At 36.8% G+C, this 22,214-nt stretch overlaps 1 protein-coding gene across 5 annotated transcripts in view; it reads right to left on the bottom strand.

The window, feature by feature from the left end:
* Positions 1-19,368: 19,368 nt before the first annotated feature.
* The window catches only part of LOC149799651 (uncharacterized), a 53,862-nt gene continuing 51,016 nt past the window's right edge, over positions 19,369-22,214 (bottom strand). For all 5 annotated transcript variants that reach the window (XM_089959010.1, XM_089959008.1, XM_089959006.1 and 2 more), the window contains exon 3: positions 19,369-21,216. In XM_089959010.1, the coding sequence (XP_089815136.1) occupies positions 20,486-21,216 (731 nt within the window). In that variant the 3' untranslated portion in view covers positions 19,369-20,485. The remainder of the gene's footprint in view (positions 21,217-22,214) is intronic.

The following is a 22,214-nucleotide window of genomic DNA, read 5'->3' on the forward strand; positions in this document are numbered from 1 at the left end:
CTTCCCGGTAGACATCTGGAAAGGCATTTTTGAATGCCAATTCCTCGTCACTGCCTACAACTTATGTTGAAAGTTCATAATCACATAAGTTATCCGCACTATCATGCAGGAATGATGAATAGGTCTTCGCTGACGAGTTTGTGTGTAGATAAGTCGATCCGAAACACAGTGAATGATCTTTGTTTGATCTTCTTACAACTGAAAAGTCTTTACACCCCGTAGACGTCACGTGGAACTCTCCTAGGTTTTAAGTTTTATCAATATATAAAACAAGCCCAGTTAATTTAAAACGAAACCTTTAAATATCTTTAATGTGTTGTGCCGTAAATAGTGCTATCATTGGATATTTTGAACCATTCATTTGCTTTACAACTTTTACAAATGGATATACCTTTGTCATCTCTTTGACGCTGATTATGTGGTCTGTGCCTTTGTTTGATCCCTCATTAGGTTTCTTTTTTATTTTATTGATAGATTATTTCATATTTATCAACTGTCTAACATTGCATTTATTATTGTATTCATTATTGTTACCACTATTCATTGACCTATCCCCTATATTTACAGGTTTTTGCTTTATTTCTTTTGTCAATTCCGTTCGCACCGACGGCTTCATCCGGATGTAGTTGTTGCTTTCCTTTATTGCACGCCATTGACAGTCTCTATGCGGAAATGTGCCTATGTATTCTGCAATGACTATGTCTTGAGAAAGTGGAGCAATTTTCAATTCATGTAATTCTCCTTTTAAATGTTCCCTTTCCATCGGGAGAAGACTTCAGAGATTGATAAAGACGTCGGAGTAATGTGACCTCACCTCCAAGAAGCTGTGGTTTTATAGCAACACAAACCTTCTTTCCCTTGCTTTCTTATTGCATGCAGTATTGATCATTTCATTTGATAACATAAATCACCTTTCCGGTTTTCTCTAGAGCTGTGGTTTCTGGAGCAGAGCCATGGTTCCATGCCCAGAAACGGCCCCAATATTTATAATGTTTCCCTTGTTTCCGTCTTTGTACGTTGGATATATTATGTATCACAAAATAATAGCCATCCTTTTAGTGTGCTCGTATTTTATTTAAAATTATGAAGGGACCTTTGAGAACATTGAAAGTGTCATTTTTGTCTATGAACGGGTTTCCAAGGTGTCCCGGATTGAATATTGGCTCTTCCTGTACATATTGTATGGAACTGTCTAAATCAGTTTCAATAGGATTTCGGTCAGTATCATCTGTTGACACTGGCATTTCTTGCAGATATTATATATATGTATGTCATTTGTAGACAAAAATGATGTATTTTCATCCATTGAATCTTCTATGATTGTTGAAAGATTGCTTCCTTGATTGACAGATAATGGTTCAGTTTCCGTTACACTTGTTTTCTTCTCCGTATTCATGTGGTTAGCGTCAGCAACATTTTTCCTTTGCAAGGCTACCAAGGGCACAAAATGATTTGGGATCCATTCCCACTTGGGTTTCCCTCCTAAATTGAAGTTTTCGCGGTCGGGCTCCACTGTGTTAGTCCACATTATTTTTATTGTTACTTTTTCAGGGTCCTAAAAGGAAGGTTGAAGATCACGTTCATGCACTTTAATACATTATGTTTGGTCCGGTTAACACTTGGATACAAAGTACGTACTGACTGGTCGTAGGACAAAAATGTCACGAAAAGTCATATTGCAAATGCATTGGTCAATGTGTTTTTTTTTCTTTCTCTCACTATCTTTCATTTAAAAAATATAATTATTTAATTTGATAAAGAAGTAAAGAAAATACGAGTTATTTTTGTACTTTTTTTTCTTTTCGCAAGCCAATTCACATACGCAGTACGTACTGACTGGTCGTATGACCAAAATGTAATGAAAATACATGTTTCAAATGCCTTGGTCAGTGTGTTTTGTCATTATCTTTCATTTAAAAGAAGATTCTTTGAATTTGATTTATATAAAACAAATAAAGACAATAAGAGTTCTTTTCGCACATATTCTTCTTTTCGCAAGTTATTTAATATATCACAGTACGTACTGACTGGTCGTATGACAAAAATGTCATGAAAAACATGTTGTAAATGCATTGGTCAGTGTGTTTTTTCCTTATCTTACATTTAAGAAAAGAATTACTGAATCTAATTTTTTTTTAAATAGGAGTTCTTTTCGCGTTTGTTTCTTCTTTTCACGAAAAAGTTATTTTCGCGCTTTTGTACTACCATATAATTTATCCAATCATCCAGCCCTCTTTGTCAAACATCAGAAGCCACCTTTACTTTAACTATGGTACTAGCAGACGCTGTATCAGGCATGAATACATGTAGACATGTTGACTTCTAAGAAATTCAACTACAAGAAACTAGAAGACAAACTGACAAAAACAAACGATGACGAATGCTTTAGCAAAACCGACAAAGCATGCGACAGCAAAACTAAAAGATATGCTTCACAACAACCTCAGGAAGCGAAAAAAGCAACAGAGGTTTAAACACTCACACTCTCAGGAAGTGATACAAGTCAACAGAGCTAAACACTCAGACAGAATTGTTGATGGTTAAAAAGAAGAAAAATAAAACTTCCCAAGACGACCTTAAATAAAAGCAACAACAAAAACTTTAAAAAATGATGGACTGAGACCAACAACAGACACGACTGCTGAAATTCAAACGAAGCAGCAGCAGCAGACGAAATATTTTTTCAGAGGCATGGGTAATGGAATGGACCTAGGCTATATGCTATTTGTATTTACGTCTCCGTTTGTTAGATTTTAATGATTATTTGCTTATTAAGGGGAGTCAGTTTTGGGAACATATTTCTCATCAAGAGTAATTAGTCCATTTCTAGGAACAGACGTCATAATGTACCACAATCACGACACTATATGACGGCATGAATCAATCTCGAAAAATGGACCCGCCCGAATTCTTTCTTTACACAAAACAATATATGGATACTTGTTCATCATAAGTATTTAATAATTTGAGATAGGAATAATTCGTTTCATTGTTTTGGATTATTTTTGCATTGCATTTCGCGAAATCCTAATATTCGGCTCCGAATAACTAACTGATAAGTCGTACAAATGGGAAACAAGAGAAAACCACGTAAAGTGTGAATTTAAAGTTTCGGCATATATGGTCATTAGGTGATTAAAAGAAACTTATTTATGGCATTCGCACTTTAAGAACCTTTCAGTTAAAGCCCTCGAGAATTGGTGAAAACAATCGGCCTTAAGCCAGACTGACGCAGATTTTTTAAAATATATTTTCTTAACTAGACCGTAGGAAATCTTTAGTGGTTGTTTTAATTTGCATGGACCACTTGATACAAGGTATCAGTATCTTGATGCACTTTCATAACATACAGTACAGGGCCTGTATCCAGCGCATTTCTGTCCAGATTTTTCAATTTTTGTTTGTTTGTTTTATTTAACCTCGGACTGTGAAGAGTGCTTACTGATTTCATCAGTCTTACGAATGTGTTTTTGTATGCAGATCTTTTGCATAGGCATACATACATACATACATACCTCAATACCTCAATACCACGCATGCAAATCTAAGATGCACGTACTTTTGTATAACGGGGTACTATGAGGATAATTAATAGTGCAGGCTCTACTTTCAAGGTTTAAATGCTTTTATTTGTGCAAACATACATTTCATTTTAGGCACACAAAAATTATAAACTTGTTTTCAATATTAAACGCTTTCAATTTGATTCAACGACTTCTGTAAACTTTATCGAGGATTCGATGTATTATTATCAAGTTTTATCACATAAATGAGGACCCCGAGCACCTTCTAAAACATTTGTAGAATATATGCAATACACGATTACGCTATATTTCTTTTGAAAATATCGGAATGTTCATCGTTTCAAGACGTTATGAGTTAACCTTTATTTTGAAGAGTGCCCATTAAATACTTTTCGGATTATTTAAGGGAAATAACTCTTGTTAAGAAAGAATGTATTTTCCGTGTGATTTCCCCTGAATCAGGTCAAAAGCAATGTCGATCGATGTGGCCACTTAATGTTTAAAATGTCGTGGCCATTTAATGACGGAAAATAATTATTTAAAAAGTGGCAGAAAGCAACTTTTTCCTTTAAACACCAACCTTTTCCAACTTGTCAATTTTTAGAGTGGGGATATAGGATATTATTTCTTCCTGAAAAACAAACCTGTTCTCTCATTCTGCTATCTGACATATCATGAAACAATGAAACTCGGTCAAAAGCTATTGGTCCTTAAAAATGAATGATAATGATAATATTCTCGCTTTAAGGAAAATCCTTGAGAAAGTGTGGGTGGGGGGATTGCACATTCAAGATGGCCAAAGTGGCGGCCATATCGGTTGTCAGATCGGTGCCATTTTGATGCAGAACCCACAAGACATCATATGAATGAAGTCTTTCAGTGAAATCTTCCTATTGTTATGATGATCCGTTGAAGAGTAGCAGCAATAACACGATTTTCAAGATGGCCACATGGCAGCCATACTGGATGTCTGAGCAGCACTATTTTCATTTAAAACCACGTAGACCTCGGGATGAAAATGGTTATAAAGTTTCACTGATATCCTCCAAATAGTTTCTCAGGAGGAACAATAAACAAGATTTGTGCTGACGGACGACGGACAGCAATCCATCAAATAAGTTCTTTTGGTCTATAGCCAGTAGAGCTAACAATCGTTGGAGCTTTGAATATTGGTGTCGGATAGCATCTGGATGGGAGTAGTCAAGTAATTGATATGTTATACATTAATATTTTAAAATTGTTAACATTTCAATGATGGAAATTTATCAGATTGTACGGACAATATTTTCTTGTAAACAGGGAATTGGACCTAACAAAAACACTATGCTGCTTTCTTTCTTTCTTTTTTCTTTTTTCGAAATGGAACTACAGCCATTCTCAATGCTGGGCCGTCTTCCATTGGCGTTCTTGCTTTAATAACACGGCCATGCATTAAAAAGATATTGTCGTTATCTTCCGACCCAGAATATTTTTCAGCCAGTCGTTTTGAGTTGTGTTATTTGTTTTATTATTTTAATTATTTTTCCTATTGCTACTACATGATTTTAACAATTTGCAACAGTTGACGTTAAAAGTTGTATAAAAGACGTTCCCTGGAAGGAATGGATGAAATCAAAGTAATTTTTGAAGGGTCCGTCAGAAGAAAGACAACAAAACAGTAGTTTAAAATGAACTAATTTTGATGAGATCTAAAAATTTACCAATCTTTCAAAATTTTGAAAACTGAACTGCAGTGCATTCATTTAAAATCTTCGTCCAATCAGCATAATACGAGCTGGTTTCATTTATCTACTTATTAGCGCCATTGTGTTAATAAAAATGTCTGACACATGGCAACGCAAAAGGCATAGAAGAATACCAGTGAAAATAAAAACGAATTATGTAGTATTCCAAAATATGTGTCTAAACTGCTGTTATGCATACCTATACTGTGTGCTTAATTTGTATATGTGATTGCAGATTGTAATGATTATTTATAAACAACAAACTATATAGCTTATTTGCAAGTTGCTGAACAAGTTTTGCTACAATGCCTTCAGATGCGGTGGAGCAATTGTGTCACCACTGTTGTAATGTGGCAAAAGATTTGGCTGACGTGTTTATTAAATTGCTCGAAGTTACAGCGACATGGATCCGGCAACAGCTATCCTCGCCGACGGACATGCTCATGACCATTATGATATTTGTGAGTTTTCGATAGCCACTCCTTACTGGATCTGTGATGGTCCCTTTGGGTCCGACGGCTGTTATTACCTCTAAAGATCGCGATCATGGTCACATCACTAGCGCACACAGCGCATGCAAACTTCAGCTGAGAATTTATCCAAGGAAACACGAATTTACGTGTGCTTCATAACCTTCGTTGGTGTGATTGCCATATCATAATGCAAGGTATCGCAGCCTCATTGAGAGCGACAATAAACGTCACCATGACGTTTGGACTGGGCAAGTTGCATTTCCCGAATATCAGCATTGACAAGTTCGGTTTGCTTATCCTCGGTGTGTACCAGTACGAGTATAACATGTACGACTGGAACAGGTTTGTCGAGACTCAGCTGCAACCGCTTGATTGTATTCCCCGCTGTCTCGAAAAAGTATTTCCTAAAACGACAATACGCACACGAATAATGTCTGATTTCGCGTTGAGTTCTCAAAATCTTGCGACAATTACAATCTGTGTCTGCATACGGACGTGTTTGCTGCTCGCTGATGTCTTTGCGACCCTTCGTAATACAGCCATGCGCGTTTGCAAGCTTGATCACGCATTAATTATCGTTGCCAGAAATGGCATGGGGTGCATTACTACTAAAACCATGGTCGACTTGGAGCTATTTACTGATATCGGTGCGCATCTAATGTTGAACGCGGAATTCGTGGCGGTTTATCGATGTAGAGTCGTTGAACGCGCGCGCGAACAACCTGTTCGTAAACGCAAGATACAGCGGTCCTGGCTCTACCTTTACGCGTTACAATCAAGGTATCTTTGCGGTACCTGTTCTCATGCGACATCAGACACAATATGAAGGCATGAAGGCATGGCAGAGTTATACAACAAGTTATGAAACAATACATATTCACCATGACACCACGAACAAGACAAGATTTCACCATCAAAGACTTCTATGTGTTCGTGAAGTATCGACCGCCTAAGCATGGCTCCGTGTTTCCAAACTCGGTTCATGTGCTGATCATTGACCCAATTGTTGCTGAATCTGATTATGCGATAGCCGACGTGGGATCGTTTGTATTTGATCCCATCATTCTTGGGACGATCAACCGTTATATTATGTACTCAGAGACTTTAAGGAAGCTCTTGCGTCGTCATAAACGTCTTCGTCTTCCACCATCAATTTCTTTTCCACATATCGATGAAGAACCCACACGTTGACAACCATGGTCTAGAGCATAATAATCTTGTGGTGTACGAAATGTGAAGATTGACCGGCAAGACACCCCATCCCACCCCGAGAATATTTTCTCTTGGCCGGCAAAAAAAAAAACAAGCAAAAACAACAAAACAATAAATAAGCAGGCGTGCTCTGTATGACACAAATTGATACGCACGCTTGCTAATGCGTTCATTGTGTGATCTCCAAACGCACCTGTGTACTCAACGAAGACGTCAAAGTGGTATTTGAAAATATTCCACCGACACAATCACCCGTACACAAGTCAAAGATGAAATCAAGCAATTATTTAAAGAACTAGGCTGCCATGGGATTTTTGAAAATCATGTACGTGCCGCTCTTACCAGACCCTCAACTGGCGCAAGCTCGTATTAAAAGTTTCAGCTTGAGATGAAATGATATAGGCAAGGACGAAATAAGGCCCAAGTGGATATTCAAGAAGACTATTGGGTATCGACACGCCTCTCGCGAGCCAAGGAGATATGATAAAATAGTTGATAAATTTCAGACTGAAGACTTTGACCAAGGTAACGCAGTTTTTGAAGATTTTATGAAACTAGTCCAGGAAGGAAGACACAAGAAACGAGAACACAAGTAAGTTCACCACTACCCGGTCCATCGTACGAATCCGAACCCGGACAATTACACGAATGCGAACATTATACCAGTCTATACTTCCAATACTTCCAGACCTTCCACCTGAACCTAAACCCAAATGTAAACATCCAGTAGTAGAAATTATCCCCGACCAATAGCGTGCTCTCTAGTTAACATACAGGGATCATAAGAAGCTAAAGGAAAACAACAACAAAGGCGATCTAAAAAGATGCTAAGCTAACCCTCATCTGACCGTTTATCGGATATCGACATTTCAGTTGAAAGGTCCTCTGTACTCGACCCCCCCCACACACACACACACACCGAACCTCCACCTGCAACCGAAGGCAAGAAGAAATCGCCTGGTGGCGAAAAGAAGCTGAAAACACACACACACACACACACACACACTTTGAAACTGATATATCATTATGTGAAGTCTGTAGTCCCTTTAATGTGAAATGGTTGCGTAATTGTTCTGGAGCCTCACCATGCACGCCCTTTCCCATGAAATAGAGTTTATGTTTGCAAAATGAGATGATACAGCTTATCAACAGTGCACGTGGTAAGGACTGTTTAAAATTATGCGCATGTTGCGATTTTTTTTATACTCAGTCAATGCCAATCTTTGGCAGACACGTCCACATTTTCAAATCATAATCGATTTGGGGAAAGAACTGAGAGTGATATGCAAAAATTTTGGAGTGTGGATTGGAATGAAATACTTTAGAAGCACAGTACTTTGTTTTGGTTGATCAGTTGCTTTCTGTAACTGGTATTTAAAAGTTAAATTGTCCTGTAAAGTAATCTCAAAGTATTAGTGATTCTTTATTCGTGGGACTTTCTCTAACTTTTGTGGAAGAGGTAGGTAATTGTCAAAAATATTTGCTTCCTATTTTGTTGAGCCAATGTGAAGACCTAGTTTGTTGGCGTTCAGTCAATTGTAGACATTATTAAACTTTGAACTGGTCTTGTTTTTGAACTCATTTGTCTACAAAGTAAATAGCAGTATTATCCGCGAAATAGGTGCATTATTGTATTTACATAAAAATCGAACAAAAAGAGATCCCGTGATAGATACTTGTGTACACCTGTATTGATGATTTTCGAATAACAAAGGTTACCATTAGTTACAGTAAATTACTTTCTGTTTGACAGCTATGCAGTAAACTTCATTTATCTGTTGTCCTTAACGCCATATTGTTTTACTTTGTAAATAAATTAAGTCATTGACAATGTCAAAATCTTTCTTTTGATCAGTAGCCATTGTTATCAATAAGGTATTCTTAAATGTAAACTCATATTCAGTTAGTATTAGAAATGCAGATCAGTTGAATGCCTCTTTTAAAAGCTAGGTTGGATGGGGGTAACCATTTCGGTATCTGTCAAATAAAAATTAAAACAATTCGCTCAAAAAACGTCCAACGTAGTGTCAGTTAAGCGATTGTTATCTGGATCTGTTAAACTTGGTCTCCTACAGATAGCTGAAACATCTGCATTTTCCAAGATATTTGGAATGTTATGAGAGATTAATAATTTATTACGGTTTTCAGAAATCACAAGGGCATGTATTTGCAGGGGTTTATATTAATGGTTGTCAATATCAGTGCCTTTGTTGTCGGGGAAGATTTGTGTTCTCAGTATGCTATACAGCTTATTGCAAATACGACCCGAGAGGTGGATGTAGTACTTCATTTCAGAATATATCGAAGATATCAGCAATATGCATTAAGTCAGCATTATTTTATTCATTTAATTCAAGAGAATTGGCACCAACGTATTTTGCTTTGTGGGAGAAGTTCTTTTATAACAGACCACGTATGTTGGCTGTCATCTAAGCAAAAATTATTGTCAGAACAGTAAAAAAAAGGAAAGGTTTATTTTGTTTCTTTTTCGGAATGGGTTATTTATCACAGTGCCGTTCTTGATCAGTTTCAGGGTTGCATTTTTTTTGGGGGGGGTGGGTGGGGTGAGGGGCTTCTTACCAGAGATCCTTATCTTCGTAGCAGGGAAATATGTATCCGGGATATTTTTGAAAATATTATACTATACAGAATAGAAAGAATCTGCATTTTCTTATTTCTCTGAATCCCAAAGAGCATTTCTAAGGTCAGGGAGAGAGTTTGTATCCAGTTCATTTGTTTTTATGACTATTTTTTAAAAGGTTTCTAGTAGCAATATGTGCAAATTCTTCGGTAGGTTGACATATAAAATAATAAAATTCATTAAATGATCTGTAACAGACATAAGAGTATAACCTCTCATTCATTTTTGTGCTATTTTTGTTGGATGTTCACTAACTTTATCAAAACCGTGTTCATGCACGATATTTAAAAGCTCTTATGAGTATGTCAGTCAAGTGAACTACTGGCCTATACTAAAGATAGATGCCAGTTAGTCTCTCCGTTTTAAGAGATGTCTGTATAGACAACATGTAATAATAGGCTTGTAGTTGTCTCTTTACCTTCAATAAAGGAATTCAGTACAACTTTATTATTAAGCTCAACGCTGCAAGTCCCAACCTGTGCCATTTTTCGGTAGGAATACAACACACTGAACTCCAGGAAAAAATCCTTTGGTTTATGTCTTCACTATAACATATTTCTGAGCCAGGAAGCACGTCTTCGGGTAGTTGAAAGATTTCACCAAATTGGATTAGTATACCAACTTCGCCAGGTTTCATGTGTTCGGATTTAAAGTTTCTATTGTTATTATTATTATGCCAGATTTTAGTGAGGCTTATAACAGACTGGCTAAACGTGGCGTCTGTTGAGCCAATTGATCGTCTGATAAATGGATTTCCTCAAGACAAAAGTAGTATTTGAAGTGAGCTTAAGTTTCAGGTTGTATGAGAATAACAGCAATTGTATTACGTGTTGCACAGCAATTGTATTACGTGTTGCACAAGCAATTGTATTACGTGTTGCACAGCAATTGTATTACGTGTTGCACAACCAATTGTATTACGTGTTGCACAGCAATTGTATTACGTGTTGCACAAATAGCTACGAGTGAGGTTGCTCCTGTTTCTTTTATTAAGTTTAGTGCACAATTGATAAGAATTGTTGCACAAGCTTTTAATCAGAAGCATTCGTCAACAAAGTGTTAAATATTATGAAATACTAAAATGGTTTTGTTAAAGAAAATAACACCATGATGAGAAAACCATAAATGGGATGACCTAGTAACTTTTACTTACATGTAAACATTGTGACAAAATAGAGGAAAATATTTTATGCAGAAGCTGAATAAAGTCCAACACTACATAAGCCATTAAAAATTAATTAAACCATAGCAATAATAATAAGATACATTTACATGATCATGTTAAATTAACGAAACAGCTAGTAGTAGTTTTGTACAAAGAAGTATTGATACTCAAATATGCATGACTTGATGATGGTAATGATTTGAAAGACGTAAAGACATCCACGAGCAGGCTGACTATCAGTTGACTGTAACTGATTAGTGTCGCAAATAAAAAAGCTAACCATTTTTTTTTTGAAACAGCAAAAACAAACAAAAACAAATTTATGAAAGCATGGTTTTAAATGCATTATATTTCCTCTCTAAAGGAACACAAACTCATGTCTGCTGATGCATATGACCTTTAAATATAATAAAATGGTGAATTGGCCCTGCAAGGGTCTCTGCCTATATATTCAATGGCGTTTACAAGCAACAGGATACACAGTAAGATACATGCTTTGGGCAACAGCAAGGAAAGCAGTAATTTCATATGTTGTTTGGTATGATTTATACCACTTCATCTGGTTCGTTTTTTAAGCAATGTTTTAATGAACATGTGACTGTCATAACTAGAAATGTTATGAGTAAACAATGATATACCAGTTTTGATGTTTGATGTTCAGATTGCAGTAATTGTGTGATGAACTTTTGTACAAGTCTGTTATGTAATCACGGGCTTTCACATTTATCATCAGTTACATTTTTTTTCAACAAACATAACACGTGTGTTGAATCAAAATATTTCTCATCTTTAAATGTGAACTTGAACACCAGATATTTTGCATTTTCTTATTATCTGATTTGTTTATTACACTAATTTTGCGACTTTACTCGAAGCATCTGACATTATATCTGGAATGTGTTGTGATATTTGGATTGTTGAGGATAAATTAGATTCTAACTCTCGTACACATTGGCTCTGGCATTCTCGTAGATTCTAACTCTCGTACACATTGTCTCTGGCATTCTCGTAGATTCTAACTCTCGTACACATTGACTCTGGCATTCTCGTAGATTCTAACGCTCGTACACATTGGCTCTGGCATTCTTGTTGGGTACAAGTTTCAATCTGTAACATGATGATATCTTCAAATAACAATAAATAATATACGGACCATTCAGCTGGTAATAATAGGGTTTTTTAAAACAATTTTACAACCGAGCCATTGTAGGGAGCGATGTCTATCAAGTTATCGATATCAGTGATTTGTGATCTGATAATGCTTCTGATTGAAAGAACACTTAACGTGTGTGTGTGTGTGTGTGTTCATTATGTACATTTTCCACATGACGGCACCACTATTTCATTCCAACGCAATGGTTCAATTCACCTCTATAGTAAAAAGACCACCAGAATGAAATACGATTAACATGCAAATAAGTCTTTCTCTCACCAATTCATTAGTCTTATTTTAGACGTAGGTCTCTGGAAATCAGTTATTGCGGTATGGAAATTCCTTACGTTTTGTAGCTATTATTGGCGGTTCGTAGGTCACATTGCTCAAATTGCGTCTCGCTTACACCAGCTTACGTAAAAGGATGCCATTTTCCGCTGAACAGGTAAGCATCAGGCGACATTCTAAGAGTTACGTCAAATGATTGTCACATGATCAGTTCTGGATGTACCCGAATTCAAGTGTTTCTAAATGCTAGATCTCAGACGGAAGAAGTGAAGCAAAATGAGCGGTCGTTCCCCAGAAAAATGAGGGGAAAAATAGTGATATCTTTACACTAATCAGTACCTGGACAAGACGGAACGACATTATTGTGTTACTCGTCGTGAGCTGTTGGCCGTCGTACATTATATTTGGTACTTTACAACAGCATACTCAGTGTTCACTCTGAGCACAGTAGCCTGCGTGGCTCATGAATTCGAAGAGCCCAAAGGAGAATGGTCCGTTGTTTGGAACAGCTATCATTATTTGACTTCGTAATAGAACACAACCCTAGAACTCACCATGCCAATGCCGATGATTTAAGCCACTTGCCCTGCAAAGGTTGCAAAAAACTGTAAGAAACGTACTGATAAGTTCTCCACTAGATGGCTGGATAGTGCTGTTCATTTTGGAGAGGTGGAGAGACAAGATACAACTTTGTCAAGGCTGATCGGTTGAGACTCGGCAGTGCCGCTCTTATGAAGAAGTATCTGTAGACAGTGGTGAGGTCAAGGCCATATCAGAAGCGTAAAGCCAAGGTTATATCAGGAGCGTATACGTTGTTGGAAATGTCCGACGAGATGCTAGTGAGATTTTGGCTTGATAGTTCGGGAAAGCCAATAAAACCTTTCATCGTCGTACCGTACAACTGGCGGTGAGAAATCATAAAACAATGTCATGAGTGATCAGCTGGGGTGGGGGATATTTATGGGTTGATAAACCCACAGTAAATTACGCAAACGTTACTACTACCCTGGTACAAGGGATGCTATTCGAGAGTATTGTTGCAGTACATAACAGCTATTGAAGTAGTAAAGCTCATAACTCTCGAATGTTAGGACCTCTTACAAAGACGGATGAGGAAAACGCTTACATTTTTATGACCGGGAATCATTTCATCAAGTGGGTTGAGGCGGCGCATTTGCCTGATATTGAGGCCACCACAGGTGCAGAAGCGTTGCATGACAATTTTATTTGTATATCTAGCGTGCTCCGTATGTTGTTTTCTGACCAAAACAAATTAAGAAGGAGCGACGTCTCCCAATAATCTGAACTTTGTGCTAGATACTACATACCTTGAAGGTAAACCAGAAAACTGGGACCAGTACCTTCCTCTTAAGAGCATTGCCTGTCTTGCATCTAAACATGCTTCTTCCGGAATCACCGTAAACAAGTTTGTTCTAGATCGAGAAGAGAATTTCCTGCCGTTCTTTTGGTTGGCTAGATACCAGACGAGGCTCCAAAGAATCTATCTCGATTCGTGTCAGAATATAGAATGGCAACGTGGTCGGTCAAAGAGGAAGCGCGAGAAAAATTAGCCACCACTATTTTGCATCATAACTCCACCTATGATCTCAAGGTTTATTGTCAGTCTTTCGGTGATGGTGACCTATGGGGTTACACCAACAGCCAGGAAGAGTACCATAATGGTGGTGATAAGACAGAGCAGGAAGAGGAAATATCGCCATGTCTCACTAAGGCTCAAAGATCTTAGCTTGCGGCATGGATGAGAGCACTCCACTAGCAGAAGGAAACGTACATGAGATTTATACCAATGGGAGTACCGGGGTGTCTGTGGCCGATTATATATCTGGTCAGAGAACCAGGTTAGTTTAGCGTAGGAGGGTGCGCTGAGTCTACGACAAGGTTTTTGGGACGAATTTGAATCCCAGGTTTCTTTTCTTCAGTATCTTCAATAAGGGTGGATAACTGTTGCGGCACCTAGGCTGTTGAATGATTGGGTTATGGACACTGATGTCAAACTGTTTGAATAGAAAGATCCACACGGATAACTCGTATAGCTTTTGTAAATACATTCAGGACTGATATAATGACTGTTGGTCGTGTGGGTGCTGATCAGATAGTTTTAACGTCTTAGCTGTTATATTAGCTTATGCATATAGGTGTCAATAACTGTGTGACCTGACATAGTCTGAAGCCGACTGGGTGTTTTGCGTGCCGAGTTTGTTTGGGAGCGCTAGGATTCTTTGTCGCATGCTGGGTCGGCTTGTGGCCGGTAAAGGAGATATGATGCCAGAAGACTGTCAACAGTATGAAGCTGAAATTGTGCGACGGTTTGTTTGGTGAACTGTTGGGTAATCAATAAGTATCATTATCGCTCTAACTGTAGCATCTTCCTTGTGATAGAAGGAGTTGCCTACGTGTTGGGCCATTTGTTTGATGGCCTTCTGATTATACAGGACACAGTCCTGGCATACCCGTTGTAGAAGCAGGGAGAAGTCGTCATTCTGTTGCAGTTTACTTAGGTAGACTTGTCGATCAGATGGTTAGTTATCGGCGTTACTCTGACGTGCCTATCGTCTTTTTGTTTTAATAAGCTATCTTAAGAAGAACTTTATTTGTTTGAATGAACTTGTAACCTTCTGGTAATATAAGATAATTTGCAGCCTTGATAGCCTATTCAAAGTAGTATCATGTTTCGTTGCAATTTATTAGTTTGCGTTCATCGCTTATATGCATTTAATTTTAAGGTGATGTTTGATTCTGCTTTATTTTTATTTCGATGAAGAGTGGCGGATCTTGGGGATCAGATCCAATGATTCTGAGTCCGATCTGTAATCTTGTTTGGGGATCGTGAATCGGGTTGATGGTTGCTTCTAGAGCAGTAATCAAGCTTGATTCATGACCACAAGTGTGATATTCGTGATCACTCAAAGGGACGCGTGATTTTGAGAGGCGCTGGTTATGTCATAAACCTAGGGTATGTGCTATATCTGAGTAATTAGCTAATATCTATGAGCAGATTCGATAATTTGCTGTACTCACGACTTTATGACAACGTGGGTTAGCGTTATAAAATGGATCCTCCCTAATTTCGTAACATAGGTAATTCTCTGAATTAGTTTCAAATATACGTGTTTAGTCATTTTAGATAGCATTAGTACTTTGAATTGGGTATTGGTTAGTATTAGAGTTTCGTGATGTGTAGTAATTAGGTGATTAGGGAACAGCTACTTAGTTATTTGCGCTATTAAGAACCTTTCAATTGACAACGAATGCTGTATCGAAGGTTTTGGCAATAGGAGAAAGATGGCATATCAAGCCGCACATGGTGTGATACCCTTGAGCGTAACAATATGCTTGCCGAAGAAAGTTTGTACCTGTTGTCGTGCAAACGGTAACTTGTTCTAGATTCGATGGAGCGTATTTAGAACTAGTAGAGTGAAACATTGACACCTAATGCATTTTATGTCTGCAACAAATACCAATTCTTCATATACTACAGTAACTGGCAATTTTTGGTTAAATAATGAATAGCTTTACTGCTTTCAGTGAGGACTGATTTTCATAAATTGAGACCACCGAATCATATACATAAATAGATATTACTTGAATTTGAAATTCTCGAAATAGTCATATGTTTTTGTTTATTACGCACGGGCGAGAAAATATCGTACCTTTAAATTCCACTATTTTCATCCACTCTAAATTTAAAGAATACGTATCAAAATAAATTATCACATGTCTAACTCTATAAAATGAGAAGAAGGCATGGCTCTATAGTTCAGAACAACCCTAAAAATCAATTTAAAAAGCTAACAAAGAAGTAAATCAATAACCCTATTCCTATATTGTTGAAAACTAAGTGGAAATATGATACTCAAATCAATATTAAAAATTCTGACATTAAGCCGAAAATATAATAAAAATATCTTTATGTTTTACAATAAAGCAAGAATAGTACAATCAGAGACAAAGAGAGATCTTTCAGAAAATTACAGACCCATCTCAGCCTTCACCACAAATGCAAGTTTATTTAGAAACAGCAAAAACAAATCAGTAGTTTCTTACAAGCAAATAACTTCCAATATGGACACTAATCAGGATTTCGATTAAACCAATCGATAAAGATAAAGATACATGTCATTAAGGGCAACATATTAAGATCAATATTTTTGCATCCAAAGAAGGCATTATACTTAATTGATCATATCACACTTATTGGAAAGCTCTTCTGTTATAATTGCTTTGGGGGAAAAAAAATCTGGAAACACTTTTATCTTAGTGAAAGAACCCAATATGTGCAACTCAGCATAACTCCATCAAGTCCTGGTCGATTAATATATAGCATGTTTCAGGACTAAATTCTATGACATGTTCTTTTGTTGGTACGTTAACAACAGACATTTTATATAGAATCCATTACACTGATATACATGCAATCGATACAAAATTCCATATATATGGCCAAGACAGCAAAACAATCCAAGAAACCAAAACGACCATACTAGTATAAACATCAAATAGATCACCCGTGCAAACTCCAATTCCGTTGACTGTAAATAACGAATATATACAACACCTAGGAGTATACTGACCACTACAATGGATCGGGGTGGAGATAAAAAAAAAGGGGCAAACAAAAATTAACTATGTGGCTTTACTGCATATTTAATGATATTTATCAGATATAATTTCAAATTAAGTTTTAAAACCCAGTCCATCTTTTATTGATTGTCAGCAATGATTCGAAGTTAAGTCAATCAGGAGAGAGAGAGAGAGAGAGAGAGAGAGAGAGAGAGAGAAGAGGATGAAATACACGACAAAACCTCATCACGGAATTTTTAATTTTTTAAACTTTCGCTGCTTATATCTAAATAACGTAATAAACGCATATCTAATAACAAGTATTACTGTTTAACACAGAACCCCCAAACAACAACAAAAAAACCAAACAAATAATAATCACTCGTCAACATTACATCTTTGACCCGAGTTCCTCGAGTTTATTTCATGACCTATGCTGAGACAGATATTTAGTTAACACAATAATATATATATAAAAAATATGAATGCCTGACTGACATATGTGAAACAAATGATTAGGTAGACAAAACTTGTACACACAATAGACAGGTAGCTATGACCATCTGTAAATAAGGAATGTAGACCTTGTGAAACTTTGCCTACACATTTATATCTAAAAAAAGAGAAAAATAGGGGGTTTGAACCCAGCAATGTACATTACCAAAAATTAAACCAAAGTCTAACCCCAAAATAAAATTCTATTTTCAAAATCCTTTTCAGGATTTTTAGGATAAACCCAATACATAAAAAGCCTTGGATGGGACAGAGTAAAAATGTATAATAGCCTTTGTATTTCAGACGGTGGGAAGAAGAGTGGAGGTGGCGGTCATCTCTCAAGTCCCAGTCAGTGAAAACACGTTTGGACGGGACTGGAAATTGTCCACAAATGAAAAAGACAGGCGCTAAGCAATGAGTGGCTTGATATAAAATATTAGAAAGATGCCAGAATAGGGCTAACACTAACTAACCATGAATATTATCCTTCGGTGACAGTGTCCACCTTTCTTTTACGGAGTTGTACTTGCATGTATATGGGATCACTGTAGCTCTAGGATGTTCTGTGGTTATTGTCATTGGTTACCATAAGGACGTTAAAATTGCTCGGATAAGGCAGGAATCACTGTAGCTCTAGCATATTTTGTTGTTATTTTCACAGATTTCTCATACGGAGTTGTACTTGCCTGGATAAGGCAGGAGTCATGGTAGATCCAGAATAAACATTCCAAGGTTCTGTGTGTGTGTGTGTGTGTTTACGAAGTGCAGTTGCTATGAATCAGATTAAATGAAGCTTCTGTTTGGTGTAGGCCCAGCCCGGGCAAGGAAGAGTTTTACGAATTATGTGTGATGGTTGGGTATTTACTCGAGAGACAAGGCAATTCGATCCGTTATCAAAATTACGTTGACTTTAGTTTCGCCGCTCAGAGCTACCAGATTATTGTGAAATATTTGCCTGAAACCCCTGAAACACCGGAGAAACATCACAAGAACCTAAACACAGACTGTCTAACCAATCCAACAGGTTACACATATTTTAGTGTATTGCGAAAGAGAAATACGAAAGAAAGTTATATAATTAAAATCTTTTGAAATAGATTATTTAATACATATTAACTGTGAACAATAATGATATGATAGACATGTGCCATGGATTATAATGATGTTTAAAGTGTGGAAAGTGTAAATTTTTTGGAGGGCAACATTTTCCAGGAAGAGAACATCAAGATCTTGCATATCATATGTTAATACGATTACACAAAAGAGAAGCAATGAAAAAGTATACTCAGCAGAGTTAACGTCCACTTCCATTTACACACATCTGTTCCCAAAATTGTGTTCGACATCGTGTAAACGTTCACTAGCAATATCATTTAGAGAAATTTGGGACACGGTAACAAAGTGTATCTTGCAAACCTAATAGATTATGGATTATTGATTGATGTGTATGTATGTATGTATGTATGTATGTATGTATGCATGCATGTATGCATGCATGCACGCATGTATATATGTTTGTGTGTATGCCTGTATGCCTGTATGTATGTATGTATGTATGTATGTGTGTGTGTGTGTGTGTGTGTGTGTGTGTGTGTGTGTGTGTGTGAGGGGATCCAGGTAGCCAAGTGATCGAACGCGCTCGTTTTACAGATCCTGATATTTCACCTCTCACGACTTGTGTTCGAGTCTCGGACTCGGCCAACACGGGTATGTGAGAAACCTTGTCAGTGAATTCGAGTTGGTCGGTGGTTCTTACTTGGGGTTTGCCTATGTTCTTCCTCGCCAGATATGCTGGTCGCCATTTCAAAATCATCTTATAAAAACTATTTATAGTTCCTCAGTATATCAATCTCTCCACTGCCCAAACACCCAGCTAGTAATGAAACACCAAACTAACGTGTTGATTATTTTTTAACTCTTAAACAAGTCTTCATTTGATATGTCATAGTTCATAGAACTTTAAATCTTAAACAAGTCTTCATTTGATATGACGCTGTGGTTAAGGCTTTAAATTTTACACAAGTCTAAATTCGACATGACGTGATGGTTAGTGCTTGAAATCTTATACAAGTCTTCATTTAATATGGCGTGGTGGTTAGAGTGGTGTTTTGTTTTTTTTGTTGTTTTTTTTTTTTAATCTGCACAAGTTTTCACTTTATGCGAATTTTATATATAATATTTGATGTCACTAACTGCATGCTATGAATTACACATCATTCAATGAGTTTTATAACTTTCATGTCAAATTAAAATCAGTTTGAGATTATATTATTCACGTGATCTTAAGGATTTATTATTACCAACTAAGGTTGATATAACTTTGCAAAGTGTTACGCCACAAAGTATCGAACGATTTATAAGACGAAACGATCATTAATGCGACCATTCTGTGACAACTGTAATATTTATTCTAGATTTATAGGGAATAAAGCTGTAGTTTACGAAGATAAAGTCTTGTGTGTTTCCATCAAGAGTTATCTCAAAGCAAGCACTGAGTTCACGTGCAAGTAGTTAAACTAATCAAACTGGTTTATATTAAACGATATTCAAGCTATTGTAATAAACCTAAGGTGTATTTTTATTTAACAAACCCATGGTATATCTATATTTACGCCTCCTGTTTCAGTTTGGTTGATTTTAATTGATTATGTTTTTTTTACTGTAGGCAAATTCTATGTATCCAACCAGTGCTCATCAGATGGTAGAATTTTAACCTCCGCCCTTTCGGTCATGAGTCCGGCACGCTAACCGCTGAGTAGCCATGGCTCCTTCCAAGTTGTTTGAAATATAGATTAATGCAATTTTTCTATCACAGTTAATACATTGGCAGCTGGCGAAGCTTCAACTGGTTTCTTCCTCGAATTTAAAACATTGTATTGTCTTGGAAGTGTTTTATGCGACACGTGTTTATTTTTGTGGCTAAATGACAGGTGTATTTGTAACCTTACAGTTTACTGCAATATGAATACATTGCTGCTGGACATGTAAACTCCTTTCAATGACTGTGTTTTTCTTTCGGTTTTTGAGCTTTTGGTTTAATCTAAGGAAGAAAATTTACCAACAAATATTTCCAGCTAAGCTGTAAATAAAAAATTTCAAGAATGTTTGCAATGTTGATTAATTAAATATACTACGATTTGAAAAGAATAATACCGAAAGATAGAAACGTCCTGTCAACTTGGTTGATAATTATAAACTGGGATGGGGGAGTGTCTTTTTTAATTTCAGTTTATGATGACTTTATTTCCACTTCAAGTGGACCGATATTTAACTGCATTAGGAAGGTATCAGGTACATCTAGATTGTCTTCCTCCGCTTCACTCTCGTTTTCACTTCTGGGTGCCGGCGTTAGAATTTTGTCACCTTCGTCACTTCTATCGTAATCCTCGTTTGACTCATGTTTCACAGCATCATGCGATGGCTCTATGTTTTTGTTATGCTCGGTGTCGTTATCATTATGCACTCGAAATGAATCTGGTACATCTTCGCCATAGCCATTCATTTGTTGTTCGGTGTCATCGAAATCATCCTCTCTTACGGATTCCTGAGTTTTGTCAATTTCATCATCTATATCATCATTATTGCCATTATCTTCATAAATACCAAGGTCTTCGTCTTCAACGTGTTGTTCTTTGATCTGTTGCGTATCGTTATCATTTTCGTTATTGCCACTTTTGCCATCTACGTTGTCTTCGTCGTCTTCTTCGTCTTCTTCGTCGTCAGCATTGATTCCAGGCTGAGACATTTCAACATCATTACCCATTTGATTTTCTTCACCAACGTCTTCTTTGATGTCTGTTACATTCTCATCCGTTGGTCCCGTGTCTTTCTGTGTGGCGTTTATGTCCTCCTCGTCATTCCCGCCGATTGAAAAGGTTGCAGGTCTTTTTTCTCCATCCTCATCGTCTGCTTTTCTCTCGACCTCGTATTGATCGATGGAGGAAGCGTCTTTCTCGTGTTCTGAAAGTCATACAATTTCTCATTTGTCATACATTTGCTAGTATGAGTCATTAACTCATCTCTCATACATATGCTAGTATGAGTCATTAGAAATATAGCTTTACATGTTACTGCGTTGTTTGTATGGCAAAATACGAACGAGTATTTCTGAGTAAAACTGCATGACCTTGAGAGTGCAGTATTAGTCTGAAAAGAAACGAGTTCATATTTTCCCATACAAATATCGTAACCTTTTTATGATATGTCCATTTTGTTTTTCTACCAAAGGCTTAATAATAAAATTAATACACTACAAGAAAGAAATTGATTTGATAATGAACAAAAGTAATTTAATTAATACACAATCGTAGATTCATCAACACACAGTAACAATTTTATTGCACATATATCACCACCCAACGACCTTTGAACTTCGTCGCACGCTCGATATTAGTTATTAAAAAAATATTGTTTTGTTCTACCTAAATTTTCAATTTAGGGTCATACTGTGAATCAATGCGCATTGAAACAACTTTTCCAGTTCGTCTGGAATTGGTGGATTTTGTTTTCCCAGGGTCGATTTAGACATGGTGAGGCTCTAAGTTATGGGAAAGCTGTAGAGGACCTGTTTGGTAAGTGTTAACAGAGAATAAGGCTGTGAAACAACTGAACATGGCAATTTTTTGTGATAATTATTACAATGTAAATTATGTAATTTATGTAAAATATATTACATAGATAATAACAGTGAACATATGCCAAACAATCACGGGTTAAATTATTTCTTAAATATAAATTATAATAAAAATGTAACAAATTAAATAAAATTCCGAAATTTGTATAGGCCCTCACAGAATGTGAGGCCCATAGCTTTAGTTATGGCTAAATCAGGCCCAGTGTTTTCATGTTGATCCAACTCAGTTTTGCTTATAGCTGAGTTAATACGTAAGAAGTACATGTGATTTGAGCAGTGGGCTGGAATTGAATCAACCGCACCTCTGTTTTTATGCTATGTCATT

Source organism: Sinohyriopsis cumingii, chromosome 5 (genome assembly GCF_028554795.1).
Source record: "Sinohyriopsis cumingii isolate HCF-2022 chromosome 5, ASM2855479v2, whole genome shotgun sequence".
Lineage (NCBI taxonomy): Eukaryota > Metazoa > Mollusca > Bivalvia > Unionida > Unionidae > Sinohyriopsis > Sinohyriopsis cumingii.